Here is a 15,465-nt window from a genome sequence, read left to right on the forward strand (position 1 = left end):
TAGTTCTAGTTCTTAAGTGAATCTCTATAAATCGAAAATGAAAATTTTTGCTCAGAAATAAGCATTTCATTTATGCAAATAAAAACATGTATCAAGTATGTCTCCCCATCCCACCCCCAAGCCTGCACCCACATCCCTCACGAAGCCAAGCTGCTTCAAACCCATTGTAGACGTTACAGAGCAGCAGGCTGTGGTACCTGTCCTTACAGCAGGAATGAAATACTAGGGACACAATGGGACAGATGCTGGGAGAAGCAGACACCGTAAGACAAAAACAGGTCAAAGAGATGTTGAAGATACCACAGGCAAATAACAGGAAAGTAATACAGTGGGGAGAAAGAAACGCTCGGGTCATGAGTCTCATATTCAGAGCCTCCGGGGAGGAAACCAGGCTGAACCAGCTTCCTGGTCCACAAACTCCAAGTCATTAAAAATTTCACTCCGCAGCCGTCCTTCCAGCTGCTGTCCACAGGGAGGCGCTGTTCTAAAGCATTTGCACAGGGCTAAGAGGAACTGGGCCACACTCAGGAGCACTGTCTTCAGCTCAAGCAGTCACCGGTCCATAAGCAAAGGCAGCACCCTCTGCTTCCAGCTCTCATCCCAACGAAGCTGCTCTGACTCCCGGAGGTTCTTCCGGAACTGGTTTAGTTTGCCAGCAGAATCAGGAAACTTTGAGAAAAGCATCTAGAAGAATAACGACCAGAACTTACTCATCACTGCTTCCCACCCTTGTCCCAGGTCCCACCCTAGAGCTGTCTCTCCTTCCCAGGAGCCTAGACTCCTGTCCCCCTCCAAACACAGGCTCCCAGACCAGTGATCCTACCGAAACCCTCCATCACCGCACTTCAAGAACCACTACCAGTGTCCCAGAGCCCCCAGAGCCACGGCTCTGGCCCAGCTTTCACAGCAACCTTGGCTAAGCTTGACACAGCTCTGACCCCGATATCCCAGATCCAGCAAGCCCCTTCCTCACATGGCATAGGAGATCCTCAAGTCCCAGCCATGCTCCATCCCCTACTCTGCTCCTCCTTGACAGTGCGGCCCAGACTGCAGCGTTTTCCATCCACACCATGCCCTGTGGCAGCCCTTGGCCACTGTTCTGTCCACCCACAGCACCTACCCTCAGCCTCTGCCCACCACTGTCCAGCCCACGTGCTAGAACTCGGCATCTGTGTTCTTTCCTGCTAAACTACATCCGGTGTTTGCAAAATAAGCCCAGGGGCCAACTTCGACCCCCACCTGTCTCTGCAAGTAGTTTTACTGGAACACAACCCCATCCCTATGAGCCCCCACTCACAGACTGTGGTTGCTTTCATGTTACAGAGCTGAGGACTTCTGAGACTATGGCAAAGCAAAAACATTTTCTATGTGGGCCTTTCCAGAAAGTTTGCTGTCCCTGGTCTCAACTGCCAAGAATGATGAACCCATCTTTTGTAATAAGTGTGAGCACCCTTTGAAGACTCCCACCCCCACCCCCAGCCCTGCAAAACTGCTTCATGAAGCTCCCTTCACTCCCTAGATAGAGCTCACTCCCTAGTTGCTCACTCCCTAGATAGAGCACACTCCCTAGTTGCTCACTCCCTAGATAGAGCACACGGTCCACCAGGTCCAGCATCACCAAGTGGTATAAGCTCCACAAACCCAGAGGGCAGTCAGGGCCACACCCACACGGAGCGCATGGAGGCCCAGCCAATGAGACCACTGCTCCCTGCCTCAGCTGTCACCCAGACCCAGCACAGGCCTGCCCAGGAGCAAAGAATCAGGGCAGAGCTCAGCCTGGCGCGGGGGCAGACGTGGCTACCTGCAGCTGGGCTGCCAGCTCCTCAGAGTCCTCGAAGACCAGGCCATTTTCCTCGTGTTTCACAAGCTCGTGTAAGCTGCAGAGAGAATCACAGACCTGAGAGCTGCCTGGAAAATCCCCACGGTGCCCACCCGGACTCCCCCTCCCACCCCTCCCACGGTCAGTCTGCTTGCAGCGAGTCTGTTCTTAGGTTTGGCATCTGAATAGAAAAAAAAGGCCTCGAGGGACATATACACATTAAAAATCCAAACTGATTCCAAGAAGGAGGAACAGTGAGCACATACTTTGACCTTTTCTGCTACAGGCTCTTTTCTCTGAGAACGTGCTCAATGAGCTCTCCATTTTTTTTTTTTTTTTTCTTAATTGCACAGCAGAGAAACAAGGTAAAAGGCAACCGCACTAGAGGGAGACCTGGCACATTAAGGATGACTTTTCTGGGTCAACAAGGAGTTAATCCCAATGTTCCCGGAGCTCAGGGTCGACCATCCTGTATTTTCCATTCAGAGGCTGGCTCCTGAGCCAGTGGTGGGGCTATTATTTCTAGAACCTCTCCTAACACCGCCCTCTCCAAACACCCATCTTTGCCAGGAACAGTGGAGACAGAATCACACTCATTTAACTGATTCCAATTCAACTCTTATGAGCCCAGACAAAAGGGACACAGAAATAAAACCATGTCAGCTGTGCCAGCAATTCCATCCACCACTCTATCCATGAGCACAGGCTCCCTAAGTGGAATATTTAAGACTCATACTTTTTATTCAACATCAGCTCTAAGTGGAAGTCCACTCCTTCAACAGGGTACAGCCCACCCACAGAAAGCCCACGGGCCCTACTCCCAAGGACCACCTGGCAATGCTGCATGATTTTCCAGGAGAATTCCTTGAGCAATTCCAATCTTACTGACAAACCCCCCTCCCCCCACCCTCCCGCCACCACAGCTGATCTGAGAACCTAACTCTGTGAACATTCGGTTTCTGCTCCTACCACTGGAAGTTCACAGCGCACACAGGCAGACAGCACCCAAACATGTCCACCACCTTCATGGGCAGGTCCAGGCCGCTGGAGGACTTGTGCAGGCACACACCCAGGTCTGCCGAGCCTGCAGGGTTGGGGCGAGGGGGGCAGTCAGAGCGCAGGCCCATGCACCCCTAGAACACAAATCCTGAAAGGACTGTGGATTGTCACCTCAGCATAGGGAATGGAAAGCAGGGTAACAATGCCCCCAGCCCCACATACAACTGGCTGAGTTGGCCAAGCAGCCTGGAGAAGAGCAGACACACAGCGCTTCTCCCCAACAGCCATTCCCGGCCACTCGGCCCTGTTTGAAAATGACCTGCCCATCACGGGTAGTTTCAAACAGACTCCCTTTGTCTACTTAACCACATGTATTTTGAAAGAATCAGTAGTAGTTATTGTTAAAGGGGTTCAGAATTTCTGCTTGGGGTGATGAAAATGTTTTAGAAATAGACGGGTGATGATTGTATAACACTTTGTATGTAAATAATGCTACTGAGTTGTACGTATACTTAAAAATGGAAAAATCATTAAAACAGCAAGTTTTTACTGTATGTTTTACCACACTATTAGGGGAAAAAAAACCCCATAGCACATCCAACAGAAAACCAGCTGTCACTGTGGAAATAAAGCCAAATAAACAACTTTGCATCACTAAATACTGCCTGGGAACTCCTGCCAACCAAAGGCTTTCCACTTGACACTGCCGGAAGATGAGGCCTTTCGAGACACGTCAGCACGAGGCCAGCACCCTCTCCCGGAGAAAGGAAGATGAAGGAGGATTAGGGACCCAGGGGAGTCAATGGTGCTTAACACATTATTTCTGCATCTCCCAAGCCACTACCCTCCCAGACTTGGGGAACGGGGAACCCCAACCCAAGGCCAGGCCCAGCCCTTCTGCCCAGATGGAAGAGCAGGACTGAATGGAGGGCTTGGAGGTTGAGAAGACAGAACCCTGATAAACAGGTCTAGGGCCCCGCAGGTGGGAGAAGCCGGCGTATCAGGAAGGAGCCTGGTCTCCTGGAGGATAGCCAAGAGCTCCTCTGACAGGTTCCTGGCAGGTGGCATCTCCCAGCCCCACGCAGCCCCTAAGCAGGGCCCAATCCAGCCTGAGGCCTGTGTGTCTATGGCCCTGGAGCTAAGAATGGCTTTTAATTTTTAAAAGATTACAAAACAAAGACTATGCAATAGAAGCAAATGAGACATTCACTATCTGACCCTTTCCAGAAAAACTCTGTCCCTGCCGTGTTCTAGAATATTCCCTTTTAAACCCCAGCTCTCTCCCTGTAGGCTGCTGGCTGGATGCCCTTACCTAGAAGCAGGGGATAGTCCTCAGCCTCCAGCCACGGCGTACAGACTTGGATGTGCTGGAAACACTTCTGGCTGATGAGGCCGCCGTAATACTCCTTCAGAGGCCCTTTGCCTTGCCAAGAAGATCTCAGTCACTGCACTGGACCCATCTCTGGCCCCATCCCACAGCCTCAAGCCTCAGAACCCTGCAGAGGTGTGAGTGGAAGGCCCACACTCTGACGATGTGATCAGGTTCCCATTTGGCCCCTTCCAGACCACCAAGGGGAATGCACCCAGACCACTGAAGCTATGGTCCTTCCCCCCGAGCAACCTGCATTAAGAGGGCCTCAGGCTTGGAAGGTGGCCAGGCACCAGAGTGCCAACTGGATACAACTTCTCGCCCAGACTGGTCTATGTCTTCCCTGATGCCCCAGGTGGCACAGGGTATACAGTGGGTTCCTAGCTGCCCCTGAGAACTCTGGCCAGGAGGAGGGGAGTACAAGGTGAGGGAGTTTGCCAGGACTCTGCTCCAACCACAGCTCTCTGCTTCTCTCTCCCCGCTGGCCTACTCAGGAAGTAATTTTATGTTGAGCTCTTTAAAGTAGACTCTTTCATTTAAAAAAAAAAAAAAAAATGCCTGGAAACCACTGCATACAAGTAAAACTCAGTAACTATGAGGCTATGCTATCCAAGATTCAACCAGAAGTCACAATCCTGCTGTCATGCCCCTCTGAGCTTCAGTTTCCTCCTCTATCAAGCTAGTATAGAAAACCCTACATCAGAGAGCTGTGGTCAGGACTGACAAGACAACCAACACCACCTGCCTGGTGTGAGGAAGACACCTAATAAAGGCAGATGCCTTCTGCAGGCCCTCCCCGCAACCACCCCATTGCATACGGGAACATGGACAGTCCCTGGCAATACCTGTTATCACACAGACCAGAGAAGGAAGGCTCTCTCCGTCTAGAATCAGCTGTTCAAACTCTAGGTTTAAAAAAATAAAATGATAACCAGGATTACTATCTCATCAGGTGAGTGCAGGCTGGGGGACGGGACAGTTGCGGGGGAGGTAGCCTCTCCCAGCTACAAGATCACTCTCCCAGAGGTGGCATTTCAGATCTAGGGCCTGGTTAGTCAGTGACCCAAATGGGGACTCAAAGAGTCACCACCTCCACCACCCACGTCCTTAGGCTGACCCACTCAGTGGCCCTGGGGGCAGGAACATGCTGCAGGAGACACCATGCAAGGCCAGGTGAGCACCTCACGGCTCAACAGCCCCTGACAAGCTCCTGCTCACAGCCACACACCTACTTTCTAATGCCGCCAGCAAGATGGAGAAGTCTTCATCCTCTATAAGAAAAGAGACCAAAGTGTCATTAGCTAATTTCTAGATGCTTCCCATCCCAGCTCAAGGCCACCCCCCTTTCTCATCGGGTCCCCAGTGTCCTCAAATACACATGGGGCGCAGGCTCAGCCAGGCACTCAAACAAGCCCCAAGTGCCCGGAGGGGTCCTAGACCTGTCCAGCTGGTGCTGCTGATCAACAGGGCCGGCCGCCCACGAAGATACGTCACCACCCCACTCTGACAGTCCCGCTCTGTGAAGGCCGACCTCTCTGTTGCTGGGTCCAGGCGTTCAGAGCTGAAGGAACAGAAACAGAGCCCATGAGATGTCACAGAGCAAGGTTTCAGGCCCCAGGACGGTGATCGCCTGCCAGAGTGAGGAGTGAGGCCAGCAGACTCCCAAAAGTCAGGATGCGGCCATGTCAGCCCCGACCTCCAGTCTCTGTTGCAAAACTCAGCTCTACTGTTGCTGAACAAAAGCGGCCATGCATGGTGCATTACTCGGTGAGTGTACTGTAGAGCCATAAAACTTTATTTACCAAAAGAGGCGGCAGGCCTATGGTCACAGTCTGCCAACCCCTGGATTAGGGGATTCCCTAATCTTGTCTGCAGCCAGAACAAGAGAGGCCAGAGCAGCAGTGAGGAGCCAGGGTCAGGGGAGCAACGGGGACAGCTGTGAGGAGGTGGGGACAGGTGGGACAGCAGGAAGCACAAGAGAAGACAGATAAAGACTGAAGATGGGACACCTACCGGGCCTTAAATGCAGAGTAGGTGCAGCCCAGCTTCATAAACAGCTGGTGTTGCAGGTCCAAGGGTGTCTCTTTAAAGAAAGAGGCTGGCTTGTCATAGACGGTCACAGCTCTGCAATGAGATCACTGGCGGCTCTAGAGAGAGCCAGAGAAAGGGCTAAGGCATACAAGATTCAGGGGGATCCAAAAAATAAGGGCATTCAGAGGATCCACGACTCGGACAAGGACACTAAGAAGCTTCAGAATTACTTGGGAAGCTCAGAGACATGTTCTAAGACCAAAACCACATGGACAGTCTGGTCTCCTCCCCCCTCGGCTTCCCAAAACCAGTAATCATCTCCCCAGACCCCTGAGCATTTGTGGCTGCCTCGCCAACACAACACAGCAGGCACTGCAGCTGGGACCAACCATGCTTGGGGCCCCTCGCCTCCCCAGGCCCCTACTTGATGCCCCAGTTCTCTGCCAGATCTTCCCGCATCGAGTTGGTCACACATAGATTCAGGTGGGACAGGCGCCCGCAGAGCTTCTCGTACCTGAAAAGACATATCACCATTTAGCCAGGAGCCCTGGACCCACCACTACTGCCACCACCCCCACTTGACTTGATACCTTCTGGTACACAAGAGCACAGGGCTGGGGGTTTCCCAAATCGAGTTGCTGGTGAGGTGCCTCCCCAGAGTCTGCGCTGAGGTCCGTCTGTACTATTTCTTTTTTTTTTAAGATTTTATTTATTTATTTGACAGACAGAGATCACAAGTAGGCAGAGAGGCAGAGAGAGAGAGAGAGGAGGCAACAGGCTCCCTGCTGAGCAGAGAGCCGAATGTGGGTGGGGCTCGATCCCAGGACCCTGGGATCATGACCTGAGCCGAAGGCAGAGGCTTTAACCCACTGAGCCACCCAGGCACCCCTGTACTATTTCTTTTACACCTTTAAGTCATATCGCTTTTTAGCTTAAATACAGTTAGAAACATTATCTCAGGGTGCCTGGGCGGCTTAGTAGTTAAGCATCTGCCTTCAGCACAGGTCATGATCCCAGGGTCCAGGGATCGAGCCCCACTTCTCCCTCTCCCACTCCCTCTGCTTGTGTTCCCTCTCCTGCTATCTCTCTCTGTGTCAAATAAATAAAATCTTAAAAAAAAAAAAAAAAAAAAAAAAAAAGAAAGAAAGAAAGAACCTTTCTCTACAGAAGGGAAAATCCAGGCTCTCCTGCCACCAAAGGAAGAAATGTAATAAAGCCTTCATTATTAAATCTTACCCACACTGTACTCTTGCTGCAGAGGCTGTGGGGCTGGGCTTGTGGGTTACCAAGGGATGGTTTTAAAAATCTGAGAGGTGTTAGCAGCAGATTAGCCCCCAGTGGAGACCTGAGCCCTATCCCATGGCAGAAGTGAAAGTGAAAGGGGAGGAAGCACTCAAGGTTGCTGAATGCCCCTGGTGTACCACAGCCCACTCCTCACTCAGGATGCGGAGGAGGCAAGAGAGCTGGACAGCTTGGGACTGAACTGTGGTCCTCACACTTACTACCTGTGTGGCAAGCAGCAAAGTGGTGCTGGACCTTGGTTTCCTGGCTTGTAAAAGGAAAGTGACCAGAGGACATCCTCACCAGGGGCATCGAAGACTGAATGGGATAAAGGGCCTGGCATGCAGCAAGTACTCCATGATCACTTGCTGCTGCTGCTGCTGCCACAGCTATTATGACCCTTGGTGAATGACCCATCAGCCCACTCGGGCTCAGAGCACGACTCTTCCTGCTCTGCATCCAATCTGCTCCCGCAGGCCCTTCTTTCTTGCTGTCTCACTGGTTGCAGCCGACTGGGGCCTGTGTCCCCATCCCCCAAAAGCACCCCCAGTTTTTACTTGGGGATCTAATCTGGGGGCACCTGGGACCCCAGGTCTGACAGCAGAGCACTTCCCCTAAACCTGAGGTATCGGGGTACTGCAGCACCCCCACCCCAGTGGAATGTCAGAGCCTGACAATCAGAGAGGTTCCCTTTCTCTACTGAGCCTATCAGGGTGCCAGGAGAGCCCCCAACACAAGAGAAACACCTCCAGGACGGAGTGCAGAGAAATGACAGAGGGTCCTGATGACATTTTTTGAGTCAAAGTCAGCCATATCTCTGGACTTTGCAGTTTCAGGACCAACAAAAGTCTGCCTTGGCTTAGGCCCATCTCTGTTACTTGTAACCAGAGTCAGTCTAATCCCCCAGCCTTGCCCTTACTTCACAGAGCACCTGGGGGACCAGCTTCACCAGGTCTCTGCACTGGCCCTTTTTCCTACCCCGTTCAGGGAAGGTGTCTGACACTCACCACTTGGCCAGCAGGACAAGGCGGTGACTGGGGCCATGCACCAGCCCCATAATGGAGTAGCCATAGTTGTGCCAGTCGATGACGAGCTTGCTCCCACAGAGGCAGCCCACAAACCAGCAGACAGCGATGGCAGGTAAGCCCGGGGGGTTCTGGGAAAGAGATATTTGAATGAAGAGAAGGAAACCCAGACCACGGTCAACAATAAACTGACTGAAAACAGTGGCAACATAGATGGCAAAGAGCCAATGATCTTTACAAAGCTCTTGGTAATTAATAAGCAGAAGAAAGACCCTCTTCCTCACCAAAAAAGGTATAAAAACTCATAAAGGAGGGGCACCTGGGTGGCTCAGTGGGTTGAGCCTCTCTGCCTTCAGCTTGGGTCATGATCTCGGGGTCCTGGGATCGAGCCCCATGTTGGGCTCTCTGCTCAGCGGGGACCCTGCTTCCCCCTCCTCTCTCTGTCTGCCTCTCTACCTACTTGTGATCTCTCTGTCAAATAAATAAATAAATAATCTTTTTTAAAAAAACTCATAAAGGAAATAAAATTGACCATCCTGAAAAGCCCAAGGCCACCAAAAATCAAGGATATAAAAAATAGCCAAAGAGGTGCATTTTTCACCTAGCAGAATGTAACCTCTAAGACACCTAACAATAGAGAGGGGTAGTGAGGACATGGGAGAAGAGGCATCCCCACTGGATGGGGGAAAAACTGGCTCAACCTTATTCTAGGACTATCTAGTAACACACCACAACATTTTAAAAGTGCATGAACTCTGGAGTGCCTAACTGCTATGTTGATAGAGCAGTGACCCCCCCCCTTTTTTTAAGACTTTATTATTTATCTGAGAGGCAGAGAGAGAGCGTGCAAGTGGGAAGGAGGGGCAGAGGGAGAGGGGCTCTGCTCTCCCCACTGAGCAGGGAGCCCAAAACTGGGCTCGATCCCAGGACCCCAAGATCATGACCTGAGCAAAAGTCAGACACTTAACTGACTGAGCCACCCAGGCACCCCAGAGCATATGACTCTTCATCTCAGGATTGTGAGATCAAGCCTCATGTTGTGCATGAGGCCTACTTAAAAAAAAGGAAAAAAAGTTTAAAAAGAGCATGAACTCTGATTAAGCACAGGAATTTACCCCACAAAGAAACTGCAAAAAACATATGGTCACTCGTGCTCTTTGCTGTGCTATTTGTAAAAGTGAAAAATCTAGAAGTATCTGAATGTCTGTTAAAATGAAATAAGTATGTTAAGAGCATATCATATATTGGAATCCAGTGCAGCTAATTAAAAGAAGGTGTCTTTATATGTTAAAAAGCAGTGAATGGAAGAGTCTGAGAGCCTAATTCCAGAACCAGACCAACTACTTGGTTCAAATCTTTACTCCAGTATTTCCTAGATGTGTGATGACAGGGCTATTTACAGAACCTCTCTAGACCTAAGTTTCTTCATCTCTAAAACATGGGTCAGACTTATAAGACCCTACTTATTAGAATTGTGAGGAATTGGATGAATTAATACAGACATATAGATATGTAGTAAGTACAGTCTAAGACTCTGTCTATAATGACAAAATAACAGAATGAATGAGTACCATTAATACAATGGACACACACCGTAAGCTCTTACTCATGTTTTTATAAGACTATACACACACAAATATGCAATTTATTCACCAATTTGCCTTTTTTTTTTTTTCAAAAATTTTATTTATTGGGGTGCCTGGGTGGCTCAGTGGGTTAAAAGCCTCTGCTTTCAGCTCAGGTCATAATCTCAGGGTCCTGGGATCAAGCCCCTGCCTGTCAGGGAGCCTGCTTCCTCCTCTCTCTCTCTCTCTGCCTGCCTCTCTGCCTACTTGTGATCTCTGTCAAATAAATGGATAAAATCTTTTTTAAAAAAATTTATTTATTTATATGACAGAGAAAGAGAGAGAGAGAGACAAAGAGTACACGCACAGAGGCGCCTGGGTGGCTCACTGGGTTGAGCCTCTGCCTTCAACTCAGGTCACGACCTCAGGGTCCTGGGATCGAGTCCCACATCAGGCTCTCTGCTCAACGGAGAACCTACTTCTCCCTTTTTATCTGCCTGCCTCTCTGCCTGCTTGTGATCTCTGTCAAATAAATAAATAAAATCTTAAAAAAAGGGGCGCCTGGGTGGCTCAGTGGGTTAAGCCGCTGCCTTCGGCTCAGGTCATGATCTCAGAGTCCTGGGATCGAGTCCCGCATCGGGCTCTCTGCTCAGCGGGGAGCCTGCTTCCTCCTCTCTCTCTCTGCCTGCCTCTCTGCCTACTTGTGATCTCTCTCTGTCAAATAAATAAAACCTTAAAAAAAAAAAATCTTAAAAAAAAAAAGAAAAGAGGGGGCGCCTGGGTGGCTCAGTGGGTTAATCCGCTGCCTTCGGCTCAGGTCATGATCTCAGAGTCCTGGGATCGAGTCCTGCATCGGGCTCTCTGCTCAGCAGGGAGCCTGCTTCCTCCTCTCTCTCGCTCTCTCTGCCTGCCTCTCTGCCTACTTGTGATGTCTCTCTGTCAAATAAATAAATAAATAATCTTTAAAAAAAAAAAAAAAAAAAAAGAGTGCACACACAGGCAGGGAAAGTGGCAAAGGGACAGGGAGAAGCAGGCTCCCCGCTGAGCAGGGAGCCCCATGTGAGGCTGGACCCCAGGACCCTGAGATCATGGCCTGAGCTGAAGGCAGATGCTCAAACAACTAAGCCAACCAGGTGCTCCACAATTTGCACATTTTAAAAGGCTGGAAAGTAAAGGAAGCTTAACAGTGGTTCTCATAGGACGACGCAAGGCTGACGTTTACCTGGAGAAAGATGTAGGCTGCTGGCTCCCTGCACATCAACTTCCACAGCAAGTGCACAGACTGAAATATAACTTTGACTCCATACTGGAAAATGTAGGGCCCAACTACAAGTCAAAAAACAGTTGTTACTCCCGAAGGAATTCTTGGCAATGTGTAGAATCCCCCACCCGCCCAACACAGACACAGATTCAGAGGGATCTGGAGTTCACTGCATCCTACCTGGAAGTTTCTGAAGTTCTGTCAAACTCACAATCTGAATTCTGTTGTTCTGCAAGAGCTCATCATAGGGTCTGGAGTCTGAAAAGAATGTACCCTTTAATGTGGTGGACAGGGCAAAATAAAGTCAGATGATCCAGCAGCTCAGGCTGAATAGTGAAGAATGTTTTGGAAAATAAGAAATTTTCTCTCTGTTCCCCATAGCCAGAATAGAGCATTGAGGACACTTCCTGTCCAGACTCTCCCCACAGAGGGAGGGCCTGAATCTTACCCACTTTTATTTACTTAACACAATGCCTGGCACACAGTAGGTACTCCAGACAATCTAGAGCTCCCTGGATGGTGGAATTACCCAACAGGCAGACCCCTAGGAAGTTCCACTCCACTCCACTTTCTGATGACACCTTCAAAACAGGGCCAGAGGCAACCAGTGCTACTCCCCTTTTTCCCTGATACACGACTGCGGTTCCCTCTAAAGATGTCATCCTGCTTCTGCATACTGAGAGTAAAAGCAGGACATGCGGCACAAATGAAACCTCTCCTGCCTGCAGACTCTGCACTGAGGGTGTGGAATGGAGAGGAGACAAGTCCTCTGAGACACAGACTGACAAAGTAGCCACAAGGAAGTATGGTTATCGTCACTGACCCTGGAGTCACACACACCTGGGTTCCAATCCGTCTTTCTATTCACTAGAAAGTAATGTGAGACTATGCAATGAATTCACTTAACACAGTCCTGACATATGGCAGTCACTCCGTTAACGCTGGCTGTTCCTAGATACCCATCCAGCAAAGGTTGGGCAGAAACCTAGCCATCAGGGCCACTACCGAGGCCATCCAATTTCAGAGAGCTGCCCGAGGTAGGAGAGAGGAAGGGGCGTCCCCGCCCCAGCTCCCCTGCGTAGGTCAAAGCCGCTGGTTAAAGGGTGAGAGTGCAGCCTCCCTCCCAGTCTCCCGGGCACTCACTGCAAAAGCCCAGAAGTGTCACGGAGAAGCCGCTCTTGGCAAACGACAACGCGTGGTACTGCATGCGGGGACTGCGACCCACGTCCCCCAGCACCACAATGATCACGTGCCATTTCGCGCGCCCCTGACGCCAGCGCTTCCACGAGACCAGCAGCAGTAGCAGCAGAGACGTTGCCACCGCCAGCAGGGCCACACAGGAAGCCGCCATTCTGGCGGGCCGACGGCAGTCACGTGACCGCCCTCCCCGCGCCAGCGACGCAGTGCGCAGCCTCAGACACAGCCTGTCGGAGATGGGCGGAGAGAAAGGAGGTGAGGAGGTGGTTCCCTAAGCGGAGGCGCATGGAACTTCGAAGGAGCCTCTGCTGGCCAAAAGTTGGTGATGCTATGGTAAAGATCCTTCTAAGAATCTAGGAACGCTTTTTCTCAAAATTCTAAGATAACTTCAAATACAGTGAAACAGGGGCGCCTGGGTGGCTCAGGTCATGATCGCAGGGTCCTGGGATCGAGCCCCGCATCGGGCTCTCTGCTGGGCTGGGAGCCTGCTTCCTCCTCTCTCTCTGCCTGCCTTTCTGCCTACTTGTGATCTCTGTCAAGTAAATAAAATCTTAAAAAAACAAAAAATTTTCGTATTGGCCAGTTCCATTTTTATAAAATCAAAACTACCCTTTAGGGTCGATTGGATGACATAGTCCAGGCCCTTAAGGGTGGACTCTTGATTTCGGGTGAGGTCATGATCTCAGGGTGGGGAGATGGAGCCTGCAGGAGCGTCCAAGCTCAGAGGGGAGTCTGCTTGAGATTCTCTCTCTCCCTGTCCCCCTGCCTGTCTCCCCACTTGGTGCATTCAGTCTCTCTCTATCTAATAAATAAATCTTAAAAAACAAAAAAACTCCCCTTTACTGTTAGAAGTCAGGAGAACGACCTGCCTTGGAGGACGGGGTGTGAGTGGGAGGGGGCCAGTACGGAGCTGGTGGAATAGGGCTCCTCAAGGTGTCTTTCTGGATCCGGTAGGTGTGGTCCTTAGCAGCAAACTTGTTCGTTTTTCCGGATGTATGTTGTACTTGAATAAAACGTTTATAAAGAGAAAGGGAAAAGGACAAAGAAGGAAGTAAAACGCACAATGATTTCAAGTGTATGTGGTTAAGAAGGAAAGTTTTTCCCACTGACAGTCTCATTTTACCCCCTAAAGTAGTCATACTAAAGAGTTTAGTGTGTGTACATGTGATAGCCTTTTAACTTTGAACAGGGTCCTCTTGCTGAGAAACACTGAGAGCATTTTGGTAAATCCCCCCTCACTGCCCTCAAGCTTCTTCTCTCACTCATGCACTGGACCAAAAAATAAAAAATAAAACTCCTTTGATAAGAGCCTAGACAGGGCAGCACCTTACAGAGTGGTTCCAGTGTCCCTAGAGCCCAGCTCAAGACTTAGCATGTGTGTCATATTTGCTTCTCATAATAGCCTTCTGACTCCTTTTTTACCAAAAAGGATGTTGAAGATCACACCATTAGTGAGTAAGTGACAGAGATAGGGCTTAAAAATTAAGCTAAAGAGAGAAAGGAAAGATAAGTAAATATGTAGAGATAGGAGGGATTAGGCAGACAGATAGGGAGGGCAGCCTCCTGAGTCCCTCAGTTGCAGGTGCCGGGGCTGTAAGGCTGGAGGACACACCCTGACCACTCTGTCCACCCTCTTGTGGTGGGATGTGGCTGGAATCTGGAGACCTCAGCCTGGTGGGTTTCATAATCTTGGGCAAGTCACTCCATTGGTTGGCTTTCCTGACCTGTAAGTGAAGGAGGGGACATCCCATCTCAAACAGGCCCTTCAGCCCTGATGATCTAAGAGTCTAAGGACCAGATCCCATGGTTATGACAAACCAAGAGTAAATGCCGTGCTCCGAGGATGAAACCCTGGCTGGCAAAGGAGTCAGGATTGCTTCTCTAGGGAGAAAGGAACAAGATGCATCACCAGTCAGAGGTGTTTCAGAGCTCAGCCAGCTCTGCTTGTCCTGCCTGCCCGTTTGCTATACAGCACATATGAAATTCAGTCCTTCCAAAGGTCAGGAGGGTTTGTTTCCCCTTTAGAGACTAGATATTGAACCCCAGCAGGATCACCTGATTCTTAAGATGTGGACTCAGGCGTTGGATTTCCTGCACCACCTCATACTAGCTGTGAGACAGTAAGTCACAAGAAATCACTTACCTTGTCCCCTAGAGCCTCAGATTTTAAGTTATAAAAGGGAATAAGAATAGGACCCACTTGGGTGCCTGGGTGGCCCAGTCGGTGAAGCATCTGCCTTCGGCTCAGGTCATGATCAAGAGTCCTGGGACCAAGTCCCACATTGGGCTCCCTGCTCATCGGGGAATCTGGTACTTTCTCTCCCCCTCCATCTGTGCACTCTCTCTCTCTCTCTTGCTTTCTCTCAAGTAAATAAATAAAATATTTTAAAAATAGAATAGGACCCACTTCAGAGGCTGTTGTAAGGATTAACTGAAGTGACGATAGTGACGAGCTTCTCCAAGAACATTCATTCTCAGTGGCACACCCAAGGGAATAAAAAAATGGTTGTTGGGGAGAAAAAAAAAAAAAACTTAACTCTCCCTATATGTAGGGCACAGTTAGAGACACAGTACACAAACAAATATATGGTATAACTGCAATATTAAAGTGTCATGGTGTGGGGTGCCTGGGTGGCTTAGTGGGTTAAGCCTCTGCCTTCGGCTCAGGTCAGGATCTCAGGGTCCTGGGATCGAGCCCCACATCAGGCTCTCTGCTCGCCAGGGAGACCGCTTCCCTCTCTCTCTCTGCCTGCCTCTCTGCCTGCTTGTGATCTCTGTCTCTCTGTCAAATAAATGAATAAAATCTTAAAAATAAATAAACAAAATGTCATGGGGTCACCAAACAAAAACGTATGCATGAGGAACCCTCATATATCACTGGTAGGAATGTAAGATGATGCATCCCCTGTGGAAAATAT

General features: G+C 49.9%; 1 protein-coding gene across 1 annotated transcript; it reads right to left on the minus strand.

Moving 5' to 3' along the window:
• Positions 1-274: 274 nt before the first annotated feature.
• ALG1 (ALG1 chitobiosyldiphosphodolichol beta-mannosyltransferase) lies at positions 275-12,739 on the minus strand. The gene is made up of 13 exons (XM_059154602.1): positions 12,494-12,739; positions 11,531-11,608; positions 11,312-11,415; positions 8,507-8,655; positions 6,643-6,732; positions 6,201-6,311; positions 5,627-5,748; positions 5,420-5,458; positions 5,033-5,092; positions 4,131-4,241; positions 2,789-2,903; positions 1,802-1,877; positions 275-684 (listed from the first exon to the last, which is right to left on the minus strand). The coding sequence occupies exons 1-13, from the start codon at positions 12,699-12,701 to the stop codon at positions 553-555; spliced, it is 1,395 nt and encodes a 464-aa protein (XP_059010585.1). The 5' UTR covers positions 12,702-12,739; the 3' UTR covers positions 275-552.
• Between the last annotated feature and the right edge of the window lie 2,726 nt (positions 12,740-15,465).

This window comes from Mustela lutreola, chromosome 17, assembly GCF_030435805.1.
Source record: "Mustela lutreola isolate mMusLut2 chromosome 17, mMusLut2.pri, whole genome shotgun sequence".
NCBI classification, from domain to species: Eukaryota; Metazoa; Chordata; class Mammalia; order Carnivora; family Mustelidae; genus Mustela; species Mustela lutreola.

What these genes read in the sequence shown, in the direction of transcription:
- ALG1 (XM_059154602.1), bottom strand. Translation starts at nt 12,701, where the DNA reads ATGGCGGCTTCCTGTGTGGCCCTGCTGGCGGTGGCAACGTCTCTGCTG. An exon ending in CTTGTCCTGCTGGCCAAGTG is followed by an intron (nt 6,733 to 8,506) that starts GTGAGTGTCAGA and finishes ATGTCTTTTCAG; the next exon opens with GTACGAGAAGCTCTGCGGGC. An exon ending in GGACTATCCCCTGCTTCTAG is followed by an intron (nt 2,904 to 4,130) that starts GTAAGGGCATCC and finishes CCAACCCTGCAG; the next exon opens with GCTCGGCAGACCTGGGTGTG.